This window comes from Platichthys flesus, chromosome 20 (assembly GCF_949316205.1).
Source record: "Platichthys flesus chromosome 20, fPlaFle2.1, whole genome shotgun sequence".
Classification (NCBI taxonomy): Eukaryota; Metazoa; Chordata; class Actinopteri; order Pleuronectiformes; family Pleuronectidae; genus Platichthys; species Platichthys flesus.
The window spans coordinates 3,465,718-3,480,326 of record NC_084964.1 but is presented as its reverse complement, the minus strand read 5'-3'; the positions used below and the strand labels follow the sequence as shown (position 1 = coordinate 3,480,326).

General features: G+C 40.8%; 1 protein-coding gene across 1 annotated transcript; it reads left to right on the top strand.

Moving 5' to 3' along the window:
- The first annotated feature begins 4,248 nt into the window (after window positions 1-4,248).
- On the top strand, window positions 4,249-12,978 carry acbd4 (acyl-CoA binding domain containing 4). Its single transcript, XM_062378569.1, has 11 exons — window positions 4,249-4,450; window positions 5,372-5,485; window positions 6,013-6,133; window positions 6,829-6,913; window positions 7,279-7,399; window positions 7,824-7,982; window positions 8,222-8,319; window positions 8,830-9,016; window positions 9,100-9,320; window positions 9,576-9,635; window positions 12,169-12,978. Exons 2-11 carry the CDS (start codon window positions 5,395-5,397, stop codon window positions 12,295-12,297), a joined length of 1,272 nt encoding a protein of 423 aa, XP_062234553.1. The 5' UTR covers window positions 4,249-4,450; window positions 5,372-5,394; the 3' UTR covers window positions 12,298-12,978.
- Window positions 12,979-14,609: the final 1,631 nt, after the last annotated feature.

Here is a 14,609-nt window from a genome sequence, read left to right as displayed (position 1 = left end):
AGTATGTGTTGGGTTATGTTTCAAATTTTTGCTCTATTAAATTGATGGAAACCTCAAAACCACAAACCTTTTTTTGTTATACAACACATGTTTGTCGTGTATTCATTTGATGACGGCAAATTGACACAGCCGCATTTTAAATTACAATATTACAATTTTTCGCTTTTATTTTAAATTGAAATGCAGAGCACTTCCGGTAGCAGTCTATGTTCGTTTGACCGTGAGGTTAACAATAGAAAGGATTTGAAGTGGATTATCGGAGGAGGAGAGACTGTGTCTGAGGTGAACAGGCTGTGGCGCTAAAGCTGAATTATAACACTGTCATTCGTCCCCGTGCACCGAGCTCTGATTTCAACCAAATCACCGTCCAAGTTATGTTCTGTAAATAGATGATCCTCTAATACTGTCCGCAGTGATTAGGACAATGGTGCCGCGTAATGCGCCCGATGCGTCCAGTGTGGAACCCACACACACTGTAATACAAGTGATGGCTCCAGTGGATCTGCAAATGCTGCAGTCATTTCAACCTTCTCCTAAATTGTTCTGACGAGAAGAAGTACTCTGGATTAGATTGTTAACACTGGAAGGAATAATGTAAACTTTTAAGAATAGTGTTTCTTCTTTGAAGGCGCCACTGGATTTGGAAATTATAATAATGTCATGTTTGTGTCACATGGCGATTAATATATTAATTGTTCATTTCAATTTCTTTCTCTCTCTCACTCTCTCTCTCTCTCTCTCTCTCTCTCTCCCTCTGTGTGTGTATATATATATATATATATATATATATATATATATATATATATATATATATATATATATATATATATCACATGCACACACACACTCATGTTATGTTTGTGCAAGTGAAAATAATGTAAGAAATATTATCAATCAATCAATCAATCAAATTTTATTTGTATAGCCCATATTCACAAATTACAATTCATCTCATAGGGCTTTAACAGGGTGTGACATCCTCTGTCCTTAACCCTCAGCAAGAGTAAGGAAAAACTACTAAAAACCCTTTTAACAGGGTAAAAATATGTAGAAACCTCAGAGAGAGCCACATGTGAGGGATCCCTCTCCCAGGACGGACAGAAGTGCAATAGATGCCACGTGCAGGAGAACATCATCAATAATCAAAGTCTCTAGCAGAATTTGATGAGGGTAGACATCCCGAAGGACAACCCCAACATGACATGCCAAGCGGTCCCGCTGCAAGCACAGTCCATGCTCAGCAACCATCTAGACCACGATCCACCATCCAGACCAGACGCCACTCCAGTCCTCAGTCACCGTCCACCGCCGCCCACCAGGACCCATCACAAGTCACCACCGCGGTCCTGGTCCACCGCCCGTGCCCAATGCCAACGCGACACAGCGTCCGCCACCAGCACCATGATCAGCCCACATGATTCAGAATCCGCCACACTAGATCCAACACCGCGACCCCCGGTGCGCGATCCACAAACCGCAATCCATTGTGCGGCCTAAGAGGCCCTGGATCTGCGGGTGATAAAGCAAAGGGATTCCGGGGAAGGGGGATAGGGATGGAGAAGAGGAAGGATAAGCTGGAAAGAGAAGCTCCGTGTGTCATGTGTCATAAAATAGAACAAGTAACGTTCTGGCGCACTAATTAGCTCTAACTATAAGCTTTATCAAAAAGGAAGGTTTTGAGCCTACTTTTAAACGAAAAGATGGTGACTGCCTCCCGAACTGAAAGTGGTCGATTATTTCACAGCCGAGGGGCTTGATGGCTAGAAGCTCTGGCTCCTACTCTACTTTTAGAGAATTTAGGGACAACAAGTAGGCTTGAATTCTGGGAGCGGAGTGCTCTAGCGTTTATAAGGTACCTACAGCTCTTTAAGGTAAAAAGGTGCTATATTATTAAGGGCCTTGAAGGTGAGGAGGAGAATTTTAAATTCTATTCTAGATTTAACTGGAAGCCAGTGTAGCGATGCTAATATTGGAGAAATGTGCTCTCTTCTCTTTGTTCTCGTCAGGACACGTGCTGCGGCATTTTGGCCAAGCTGTAGAGTCTTTAACGACTTACTGCTGGAGCCTGATAATAATGAATTACAATAGTCCATTCTCGATGTAACAAAGGCGTGGACTAGTTTTTCTGCATCTTTTTGTGAAAGGACATGTCTAATTTTTGAAATATTACGCAAGTGGAAAAAAGCGGTCCTAGAAATTTGTTTTAAGTGACTATTAAAGGATAAATCAGGATCGAAGATCACTCCCAAGTTCCTGACTGTGTCATTGGAAGCAAGGGCAATGTCGTCTAGCGCAGCTATATCATTAGATAATGCGTCTCTAAGGTGTTTGGGGCCAAGTATTATAACCTCTGTTTTGTCTTAGTTTAATAAGAGAAAATTGCGGGTCATCCAGGTTTTTATGTCCTTGAGACATGCTTGAAGTTTAGTTAATTGACTACTTTGTTCAGGTTTGATTGACAAATATAACTGGGTGTCATCCGCATAGCAGTGAAAATTTACCGAGTGTGTCCTGATAATGTTTCCTAGTGGAAGCATATATAATGAGAATAAAATTGGGCCGAGCACAGAGCCCTGTGGAACACCATGGTTAACTTTGGTGCGCACAGATGACTCATCATTAATTTGCACAAATTGGGAGCGATCAGAAAAATACGATTTAAACCAGTTAAGGGCGGTTCCATTAATGTTAATTAACTGTTTGAGTCTTAGTAATAAAATTTGATGGTCAATTGTGTCGAATGCTGCACTGAGATCTAACAGAACGAGGACAGACACAAGTCCCTGATCTGAGGTTATTAAAAGGTCATTAGTGACTTTTGCCAAGGCTGTCTCTGTACTGTGATTGGCTCTAAACCCAGATTGAAAGTCTTCATATATATTATTTTCCTGGAGAAACCCACCAGCTGATTGGCAACAACTTTTTCTAAGATTTTAGAAATGAAGGGGAGATTAGATATTGGCCTGTAATTAACTAAAACCTCTGGGTCTAGGGTGGGTTTTTTGAGTAGGGGTTTGATGACAGCTATTTTAAAAGACTGTGGTACATAACCTGATGATAATGACAGATTGATAATGTTAAGTAACAAACTATCAATTAGGGGCAGAATTTCTTTAAGTAATTTGGTAGGAATGGGATCTAAGATACAGGTTGTTGGTTTAGAACCTGAGATTAATTTGGTAAACTGATCACGGGTGATCAGAGAGAAGCTGTCTAAGTAATGGGTAGGATTCTCAGCCGCTTCTGAGATCTCTGTTGTTGGGAGGGTATTAGTGCCAATTGAGGGCAGGAGATGGTTGTTTTTATTTCTAATAGTTTGAATTTTATCATTAAAAAAGGTCATAAAGATATTGCTATTTAGGGATCGAGGAATACTGGGTTCGGTGGAGGTGTGACTCTCTGTCAGCCTGGCTACAGTGCTGAAGAGAAACCTGGGGTTGTTTTTATTCTCTTCTATTAGTTTTGAATAGTAGGCGGCTCTTGCTTTGTGGAGAGCCTTTTTTATATTCTTTAACACTATTCTTCCAGTCTATTCGATTTTCAACATTGTTGCTGGAGCGCCACTTCCTTTCTAGTTTTCTTGATAATTGTTTTAACTCATTTGTCTGGGAATTATACCACGGAGCTAATTTACTATGGTTGACATTTTTCTTTTTTAGAGGCGCTATTGAGTCTAATGTTAATCGTAATGAGTCTGCAGAGCTATCGACGAGGTGGTCGATCTCAATGGAGCTCAGGGTTTTAAAGAATTTGTTGTTTATATCTACTGCTAATACGGGTTTAAATGTAATTGGGATTATTTCCTTAAATTTAGCTATAGCTCTATCAGGTAGACATCTAGAAAATGAATTTTTTATTAGTGGCATATATTGAGTTATTGAAAAATCAAAGGTTATTAAATTATGGTCTGATAGAACTGGATTATGTAAACAAAATATAAATATAAAACGATATTAAGCACGGGGAAGGGATTGTACAATATGTTGTACATAAACACGAGAGACTGGATTGTGCAAACTACAGTTTGTCCGGTTTTGGCCACGGGAACATTTGAATCTAAATGATCAGACAGTTATCAATTATTTGAAAGTAGATTTAGTCCTTCCAAGTTTTCTTCATCATAATTCAATTCAATTCAATTAGATTTAATTGGATCTATTTAATTTCAACAGTCGTATATTTTCTACGGTGTTGCTTTAAATAGCGAAGTGGGCGCGGTCGAATGGGTCATATGACGCGACACGGAAGTCTTCTCCATTAGGCACATCCCGGTGCATCTCTCAGGGTCCAGGTCAGACCTGTAGGTGACAGTTTCTCCGACTTTGCAGTCAAAGTGAAGCCGGAAGCAAGTGAAAGTGCAGAAGCTCCCCTGTCTCTCAGTCTCTGTGAAACTGTCCTGCTGTTTTCATGCTGCTGCTCATGGCCGGCTGCGGGACACACACTCACTGAGGTAAGACAAGTTAGCACGCTGGTTAGCTAGCTCAGCTAGCTTCCAAGCCTTCAACTTCAAAGCTTGTGTTTTTGTCTCATCAAACCAAACCGCAATTTAGTCACACGGCGATTCTTGGAATAAATATCCATCAATACATGCTTCAGATGCATTTGGTACGAAGGTCCTGCTCATCAGTTTGAAAGCTGCATTGCAACTAGAAAGAGTTGTTGTTAGGCCCTGTCATGCTTTCTTTGAGTGTTACACGATTTGTTTCTGACAGCTATTAGCTGAACAAACACTTAAACACAAATTATAATGAAGTAATTGATGAGTTATTACCAAACCAGATAATTAACAAAAGTGACACGTTTTATCATATAAAATAAGTCTGTATATAGTTGACAAACTAACTGCTGAGAGTTTTCTGACAGAAACTTGCACATGAAAACCAATGAACATCTCAAACAACATGTTTACTGAGAAGTTCAAACCAGGGGAAGTATATGTTGACATGTCATCACATTCCTTTGAATTTATAAATGCGGGTCAGGCATAATTAAGAACACACTGTGAGCCTGGGTCCTAAGAACAGGTTCATCAACAAGTTAACCCCTGAGGGAGCTACATTTACTGCTTCCAAAGGTATTCCTGCTTTATGAAGGCTTTTAAAGGGTGAATAATTAATTCGTAAGTATCTTACTATTTTTAATAAGGCTTTATCAATTAATTTCCAAACCTTCTAAAGCTGCTTGGTGTGGAGAATAGTTAACCTAAAACCTTGAGTCCTGTTTTGTGAGATATTTGAGCCTCTCACAATTTTTATGATCAGTCACATGCAGAGTTGCATGTGACGTGAATGAGATGCTTGCCACACACACAGTAAGTTTTGATTTCACTCTTCTACATGACCCTTACATGTATGTTTGTGTGGTGTTTCAGCTCCACCTAGGTTTATAAGGGTCATGCCAGTCCCAGTGATGGACGAGCCTGTGGTCGATCACCGGAAACGGTTTCAGGCTGCCGTGGATGTCATCCATAACCTTCCCAAAAATGGTGGGTAACATTATACAGCCACGTCATTATTGCACAAGCCATGTGAGAGGAAGTTTGCTGCTTGTGAAGTCTCAAGGAGAGTTGAATGAAACTCTTTGTTAATGTTTGAGGCACCTATGGGACTCAGCACTTAGTTTAACAATATGGTCCTGTTTCCTGAACAGAAGCCTCGCAGCATTGGACCAAGTGCAGCTATGATTCATGCTGAGTTCTTATGCAAAGAGAACAAACTTCATTCAAATGTATTTTATTTTAACAATGCATTGTGAGTGTGGGTCTGGACTGCTTGTAAAGTATCCATGGTGCAGAAGGATCACTCTGCTGGATTTAACATAGTATTGACAGTCAGCCAACATACGCCAACACCCAACACTATTTTTCTCCAGTTAATTGAAAGATGATGGTTCTCTCGGGTGGATGAAAGCATTTAAAATCCTAAAATTGTTTCTATATATATTTTGGCAGCTACTAAATCATGTGGACGGCAACATACGGGGTAACATTGATAAATTACTCATCTGTTACAGGGGTCTACCGGCCCTCCTACGAGGTGATGCTGCGTTTCTACGGTCTGTACAAGCAGGCAGTGTGTGGACCCTGTACAGCATCAAGACCCGGGTTCTGGGACCCAGTTGGCCGCTACAAATGGTGTGTATAAGTGTGTGCTTGTGTATCACTCTGTAGTAGGATCTGGGTTACTTTTTGTAGCAGACACCTTAGCTCGTACAGACAGCCTGGAGTCTGAAGTTTTATTGAGGTGTGACTAATTGTAGATTAGCTAAATATTTTTGCATTGAAACTGGTTTGAAGTTTCTTTGTATGGATGAGCAATGTTTCACTCATTGCTGCTGGTTATCATTCTATTTAAGTTTACCTCATAGTACAATAGTAACTAAAAGGTGTACTGTGGTTCCGGTCCATACCCAAACGCCTTCCTATCTGAACCACTAACCAATAAATTAAGCCATTACATCTGACGTCTCTGTTTCATCAATTATGGATTGACTATTGAAAGTTATTATAAATAATGTTGCCTTGAAGTAACTATACGTATGACTTCCTCAGTACTGCTATGTTGAAGTTTCATTGATTTGTTCACCTGTTTTGTGTAATGTAATCTTAAATGCACTTATTTGTCAACTTCATATTAAAACGATGAGGTAAGGGCTACATAGACATCTAGGAAAATCTAGTGGATTTTCCTTAACAAACTAAGGAGAAATTTGTCTTCTTTTACTATTTAATGGCCAAAAGCACTGCGATTGCATAATTTGTTTTTATTCCCAGTAAAGTTGTGTAGTGGCAGACCTGTGTTTTAATTGTTGTACTGGTGTACGTTTTAGGGATGCGTGGAGCCACCTGGGGGAGATGAGCAGTGAAATTGCCATGGCTGCATATGTGGACGAGATGAAGAAAGTAGCTCAGGAGGTACAGAACAGATTTATTGATTTCAATCATGTATTTCAATTCTGTATTGAAAATGGTATTTATGACAACATCTACATCTCCATTTGCAGGAGAGATTTATTTGTATAGCCATATCTCAGATAAATGAATGAAAAGGATGATTACAACCTTGCACATAAATCTTACATTTGACTATCAGGCAATGTTTAGATTATATCCCTAATTTGTTAGATCAGGTTCCTGTTGTTTAATTTTGTGTCCGATCGGTTCTCAGTAACATTGTGAATATGACATTAAATAAAACAAGATAAAAACAATTCAGCCAAATTCACACAGACGTGTATTGTGATGAACAGAGATAAATACAGATTTCCACTGGTCTGTAGGTCATCGACACCATGCCCGTGAATGAGAAGACAGCGTCCCTCTTCCATCACTTCGAGCATCTCTACCTGGTCATTGATGATATGCCTCAGCCTCCAGGGTCCCTGCTTGCATTTACAGAAGGTGAGTGGGTCTGCTGCAGGGGGAACTGATCTCAGTTCCCTCCACCTATTTGGACTCGAGCCTGAACACTTTCCAATGTTCTTCTGGTCCAATAGTTTCAGAAACTGGCCCCACTTTAAAGTCAGCTATCTGTGTCTTTGGGCAACTTGAAAACGATACAGGGATGTTTTTTGGTGGAAAGGGATGTTGCAATAGTCAAGCATGTATAAACATTTCCATCTCCACTGGAGACACAATGGTCCTGAGCTTTCTTAGTGAAAGCTTTACAGTCAAACAGCTGTCACACAGTGCCAGAGCTGTAAACTGTCCCCACTGCAGTTTCCATTTATCTCTCAGCTCTACAGGAACTTTAAGGAGCTGTGGTGACTTGCTTATGATTTCCAGTGTGGATATACATAGAAGAGTGTTTTGTCTTTTACCACAGGTAATAAAGCCAGTGAGCATGCCGAGAGTCCAGCAGAGATGAAGAGTGAGGCAGAGGAGCCGATGTCTCCTAAAGAAGATTATTTTCCTCCAGAGGATCCAGACCGGGAGTTCAGCCTGGCTGAGGTTATAGACCTCACAGCCAACACCATCCCTAATGGTAGGAAAAGAGTGTAGCTCCTTAAAGCACTTTCAAGACAAGAAAACACTACATAAATACAGACCATTTACCATTTAGCTCCTGTGCACAACTCTCTTCTACTCCATAAGCTGTCAAATTTTTAAATGTAGTTCTCCTGCATCTAACAGAGTTTCCAGTCGGATCAAACTGGAGAATCTGAAGAATGACATGAAAGTTACTTTTCTAACTTATGTAAAATACATGTTGTGCTGCTGCAGACTCTGGAGTGTGCGAAGGCTTGGTGTTGACCAGTGATTCTGAGAGTGAGATCTACTGTGACTCTGTGGATTCAGTGGAGCAACTCAGTAACATCAAGGTATGACCCACACCGTCAAAAAGCCGGGAGTAAAACATGTGACGCTGCCAACAAACAGTATAAAGCATGTTTGGAATTCCAGCATCAATGACTGAATATAATGATGGTTGCCCCCTGCTGGCTGGCTGCAGTAGAGGGCATAAACCCTGCTTCCTCCATGTTGGTGGATGCTAAACAAAAAAGTCAAAGAACATATCTAGAAATGTTTTCATAAAGATGGTTTCTGTCATTTTAGTTCTTATCACACTGATGCTTGTTTAAGTGTTCAGGTTTCTGATAAGTTTAAATGAGTAATTGGCTCTCACTGGTTTAGCATGTGTATCGATAGAACCTTGATACCATGGCTCCACTCCATTACCACAGCATAGACATAAAACATAAGATGGTAGCCTGTATCCATAATACTTGGCTTCTGTTTTTAACAAATGTGTCCATCTTTATATACAGTCATTGTCTTGAATTACACTATAAGATATATTTTCTGTTGTTTTCTTCTCCTGGTCTTCACAGATTCCTGTAGGTAAATGCAACGGTTTTACGAATGGCCACGTGTCCTTAGAGACATCAGGCCGACTGGAGGTCCGGCAGGTGGGAGCGGGTCAAGGTGGAGAGGGAGGTAGCGATGGGAAGGGTCAGGGTCCCATCAGCAGGAGGCGAGACACTGGGCGGGAAGGTTCCAACCACAACTGGAGAGAACGTAAGCTGTTCTCACCGGCACTTTGCTCTACACTTTTCTCACACTTGCCACAAGTAACCCTTGGCCTATGTTGTTGTCCGTAGGCGGTGTCCCTCAGGGAAGTCCAAGGTGGGGGGGCCCAGGTGGTGGCGGCGGCGGCGGCGGGGCTGGACGAGGAGGAGGGGATGGTTCCGAGGGCGGGGCAGAGAGGATCCATGACACCCAGCTACAGCAGCAGATCATGGTGGCACTACGGAGGCTCAGAGAGGACATGAGGAGTGTGATGGACCGGCTGGAGGTTGTGGAGCGGCTCGCTGCCACACATGTAAGCTCATGATGATCATTCTGTTCTGTCACTCATAAGTGAAGACATACATCTTTAAAAAAAACACCTCACACATAATTTCATTTAAAAAAAGGAATCTGATGGATCAGGTTGTGATACTCGTACTGCTTAGTAGGAGACATTGACTGTTGGTGTGCCTCTGTGCATGGGATCTGTGGACAAAAAGACAAATCTAGAACATCACCAGACTCGCCCTTTAACTCCCTGAGATCATTGCTGCTTTCTGTGTGATAGGCTCAGGGCTCAGAGTGGAGGACATGTCTGCAGTGTGAAACCACAGCTTCACATCAGCAGGTAAGAGAGTCTTATATTTCCAAATGTGTGTGTTCAGCAACAATGTTGTTCATGAATGTACTCAACGGAAGTCTAACTAACCTCAGGACGTGGGCATGATAGCTGATTCTGGACCTTTGGAACACTATTTTTTCAGCAGGTCAAACTGTAGATCAGTTAAAAATGCATCATGATGACTTTAAATTAATGCAGAGACAGATCATATCAACATATTCGATTCATGTTTTCTGCTGTATTCATGTTTTAGCTATGTCCAGCCTCTGCATAATTATAATCACAGCTGCTGTAGGATTAGGACAGACACACATTAAAGGTCCAGTCGTCTTTATCATGTCAGAGTCACTCACCTGCGCTAACTAATAAACACAGACACTAATCAGAAGTTATGACCTGTAGAGTACTGACGTTTCTGTTGTTCATCTTCTGCACTCAACACGAGACAATCAATCAGGACATCAGGGTTAACGTGACCGGAGTGACTCAGACTTTGTGAAAAGACATGACGTACGCCATTTTCTTTGTATATAGAGCAGGAAAGTGAAACCTGATGACAAGTGGTCACACTCTCAGGACACATTCTAAATGCAGGTGTCACATCACATTTTCCAACAACCATATTTACAGCTAGTTGTTTGCCTTCCTCCAAGTTACCAAAGGAAAAATTGTACTGGGAATCTTGTTACTTATCACAGACTTTGCTCCCCTAAGAGGTCACCATGGCCTCTGCCCGGAACGCTACAGATTAGATGTATTGTGTCAAAGAGGGGACATCCTGTATGGGAAGTGTGTGGATACAAAGGTGGACCATGAGATATGAAAATACTTCTTTGTACTTCAAGCTTTCTGGTTTGACAGTCAGCATGTACCTTAAACCACAAATCTCCCCTGTATAAACACAGTACCATCACTGCAGCTACAAAAGTGATCAATGATATATTAGTTGCTCTTGATAAGAAGCAGCACTGTGCTTCACTTTTTATTGATCTGTCAAAGGCTTTTGACACTGTGGACCATGCTGTTTTAAAGCATAGGCTTTTTTGCTTGGGTTTGTCAAATCATGTAGTTTCCTGGTTCACAGATTATTTGAGTGACAGGACTCAGTGTATTAAATATGATGGTCTGTGTTCTGAATTTGTGAGTGTCCACAAGGGCGTGCCACAAGGTTCAATATTAGGACCCCTGTTGTTCATTATGTACATTAATGATTTGGGAACAAACGTGTCAGATGCTAACATGCATTTTTATGCAGATGACACAATTATTTACTGTTTTGGATCAACTTCTGCTAGAGCTGTTGAATCTCTGCAGAAAGCTTTTGATGCAGTCCAGCACACACTCCTGCAACTAAAATTAGTCCTCAACACTGAAAAAACTAAACAAATGTTGTTTTCAAACTCTAAGAAAGTACCTCAAACTGTCCCCACAGTGTCCACTCTTGAGGGAAATGTCATAGAGGTGGTTCATATCTATAAATATCTTGGCGTCTTGATTGATGATTCCCTTTCCTTCAAACCCCACATTGAAAATCTTGTGAAGAAACTGAAACTTAAATTGGGCTTCTTCTTCAGGCACAAATTTTGTTTCTCTTTTGAGGTGAAAAAGCGGCTTGTCACTGCAACGTTTTTATCCAGTTTAGATTATGGAGATTTGATTTATATGAATGCATCAGCTAAATGTCTATGTAAGATTGATGCTGTTTACCATGCTTCTCTGAGGTTTATCACTAACTGTAGAGCCCTGACCCATCACTGTGAATTGTATTCTCGAGTGGGTTAGCCCTCTTTTTCCACCAGGAGGCTGGGACATTGGTGCACTTTTATTTATAAGGCCATGCTTGGGCTACTGCCATCATATATTTGTAATTTAATCACAGAGAAAAGTGTTGCTTCTTACAGTCTGCGCTCAAACAATCAGATGCTTTTGTTAGTTCCATTGGCCCGCACTGAATCAGGAAAAAGGGCATTTGTCCACTCTGCTCCCACCACATGGAACTGGCTGCAAAAAGATTTTAAATTAACCGAAATGATTTCTTTGAACGCTTTTAAATCTACGATGAGAGCATTTCAGACCACTTCTTCTACTTGTAGATGTTTTTTATGAATTTTAATTTACTTGTAATTGTTTTTATATCATTTTAATTTCTGTTTATATGTTGTGAGTGTAATATTGTGAGTGTACATATGTTATTTGTTGCTGCCTCTTGGCCAGGACTCCCTCGAAAAAGAGGTTTTTAATCTCAATGGGACTTTCCTGGTTAAATAAAGGTCAAATAAAATAAAAAATAAAGATATATATTGTAATAAATTCAAATTTTCTTTTTATAGACCATTACTGCTTTAAAGTTTGTGTTATCGTTGTTTAATGAGTTTTGTTTATATTGAGCTCTTCAGCCACTACGAAACACATAACCTCTCAGCAGAAGCTCTCACATAGACTTAGTGAAACCCAGTTGTCGATGTGTGATTACTACGTTGTTTAAACTCCTGCTCGTCTTCTTTGGGATGAATAATGGACTTATTGATTTTTCTCTCAGGAGGAGGGGTGGTGGCCATTTGACGTGTCGGGTCAGACAGTGCTGCTCTTCATGGTGTGGCCCTTTGTGGCTCAGGGTGTGGTCTACATGCTGAGGAAAGCCCAGAAGAGAAGACGCATATCTTCGTGAATTGACACTCAACCCGTCAGCCACAGCGATCCATCGGTACGAGGAGTTCCATTTCTACAGCAGAAAGGATTAATACCAGTATGAATTCACAAGAGGGATTCCTCCTCCACCTCCACCCTGAACACCAGGAGGAGGGAGAGAACTTTGTGGACTGTCTGTTGAGACAAATGTACCTCAGGATCCAGAAATCCTCTCATCACTGCAGATTCTTTATTAAAAATATTCAAGTGGCCTCATGAGCTGGCCTGTGCCGGGCAGCAGGAATCAGATAGTCAACACGATATTGTTTTCATCAAACCTGGAGATGTGATTATCCTGATCATGACAAGCATGAATTAAAGACTCAAGTTTTATTATTAATATATTATGTAAGCGAGACCTAATGTGCATTCTCCCTGTTCCTCTCCTGGTTATGCCTCCATACCCTCAACATCTGTGGAAAATATCAGAACGTTTGCTGTGAGTGTTGAGACTCTTTGTGTTTTCATTGTAAATGTGAGCTCAGGTTGTGGGTCAGTGTCTCTTACATTGAATTTGTGTGTAATCGTTGCTCTGGTGCTGCAGCTCTTTGACGTCCTGTTCGTTACAGTGCACTCAGACACCTTTAGCTTTTTACACGTTCCATAATGTTGTGTCCTAATTCGAAAATAAATAAAAGAACAAGGCAACAACAAAACAAAATGTGAAAAAGGTGAGGGTGAGTGAATCTTTCTTAATGCACCACACAGCTTAACTGTTTGATCACAGTGTAACTTCACCATCTCACTTCATAGATCCATGATCACTGTACAAAATCACATTCTCTCTTTACATGTTGAACTACTGTAACTGCAGGCATAAGCAATTACTAAGTACCCAGACTGAGATCCACCCATCAGCTCTACCAGTTGATACCGGGCGAGAGGCAGTACAGCGTGGACAGGACGCCGGACTGAAATCAAACTGTTATTAAACACAAGCTCAAATTAAAGATCTATATTTACTATACGGCTCGACTGTAAATCTGTGGCAGCAATTGTGTGTTTGTTTTTTAACATGAAAGCTTTTATTTTCACAGCAGTTATCCTAATCTGTCACATTGTTATTTAGTGTCTGATTGATGGGAAGCTGCTGAGATGGTCGTACTTCAAGCAGATTCTCCCTCTCTTCAGGGTACTGCAGCTCAGTTACAGAGACTGTTGGGTTCTTCATCACCTCACCGACAGGGCCCGTGCTGTCCCGCTACTCCGTCGGTGTATAATGGTCAACTCTGTGAAAGTCCCGCTACTTCAGAACCTGTTTCACAGCTATCGTGGCCTCTGTTCTCCTGGGAACACTCAAACAAGTCCACAGACAGTGTTTGAATCTGATGGCTTTGTTTTTATCTCAAAATGCAGAGTAAATAAAAAACTGTTCAACTCAGTTCAGTCAAGCTATAGACTCATCTCAAAAATCCTTACAAATTTTAACTATTATGCTACACGATAACGTAACTGGGTCTGAACACTTCACAACACTTCTTATTTACAGCTGAAAGTGAATAAACCAGACATCTGTTAACTGTAATTTCCCGTGCTTGTTTATTATTTTGGCAGTGGCCATGGTTCAGGGGTAGAGCGGGTTGCCCCTTAAACAAGGGCTTAATGGTTCGATCCCAGTCTTACTCATTCCGCATGCCAAAATGTCCTTGGGAAAGATACTGAACTCCAAACTGCCCCGAACGGCTTTGCCTTTCTCATACAAGAAAGTGCTGCACGTAGATTATGAATGTGTGTGAATGACTGTACTGTAAAGTTCTTTGGGGGGTCATAAAGACTAGAAAAGCTCTATATAAATACAGACCATTTACCATTTGTTGAGTATAATTCATCAAATATATTAAACATGAGATGGTCATAAGGTCCTTATTTTAAAGACAATTTCCCAGAAATTAAGAGTTGCAGCTCAGTAATTTAGGGACTCGTAAGTGGAAAAATAAATTTGAAGACTGATGTGATGCAAGGCAGCTGAGATTGAGTTAGAAGCTCCAAGAATTCTGCCACTTAAATTTCACGCAATGCAACTGGACAGGTTGTCAATTGGCCCTCTCTGTGAGGAATATGCTAAAATCTTAGCAACTCATTACCTCAAGTTTTGAACTTGTTATAAATGGTTTGTTGGTAATCCTGAAACATCATTGAAGGTTTATTCTAAGATTGGACCTCAAAACCTCATTCATATCAAACCTGGACATCATACGAGGCTGAGAGTTTTACTATGTGAGTCCACTGAGCCCTGTTTGAAATCGATAGAACTAAGCTGGACGTGATCATTAGTTTTACAGATAAACTCCT

Bases quoted from the DNA above. Each gene is read 5' to 3' on its own strand.
- acbd4 (XM_062378569.1), top strand. From the start codon at position 5,395: ATGCCAGTCCCAGTGATGGACGAGCCTGTGGTCGATCACCGGAAACGG. The intron at 6,134-6,828 runs GTGTGTATAAGT...TGTACGTTTTAG, and splicing joins CCAGTTGGCCGCTACAAATG to GGATGCGTGGAGCCACCTGG. The intron at 7,400-7,823 runs GTGAGTGGGTCT...CTTTTACCACAG, and splicing joins CCTGCTTGCATTTACAGAAG to GTAATAAAGCCAGTGAGCAT.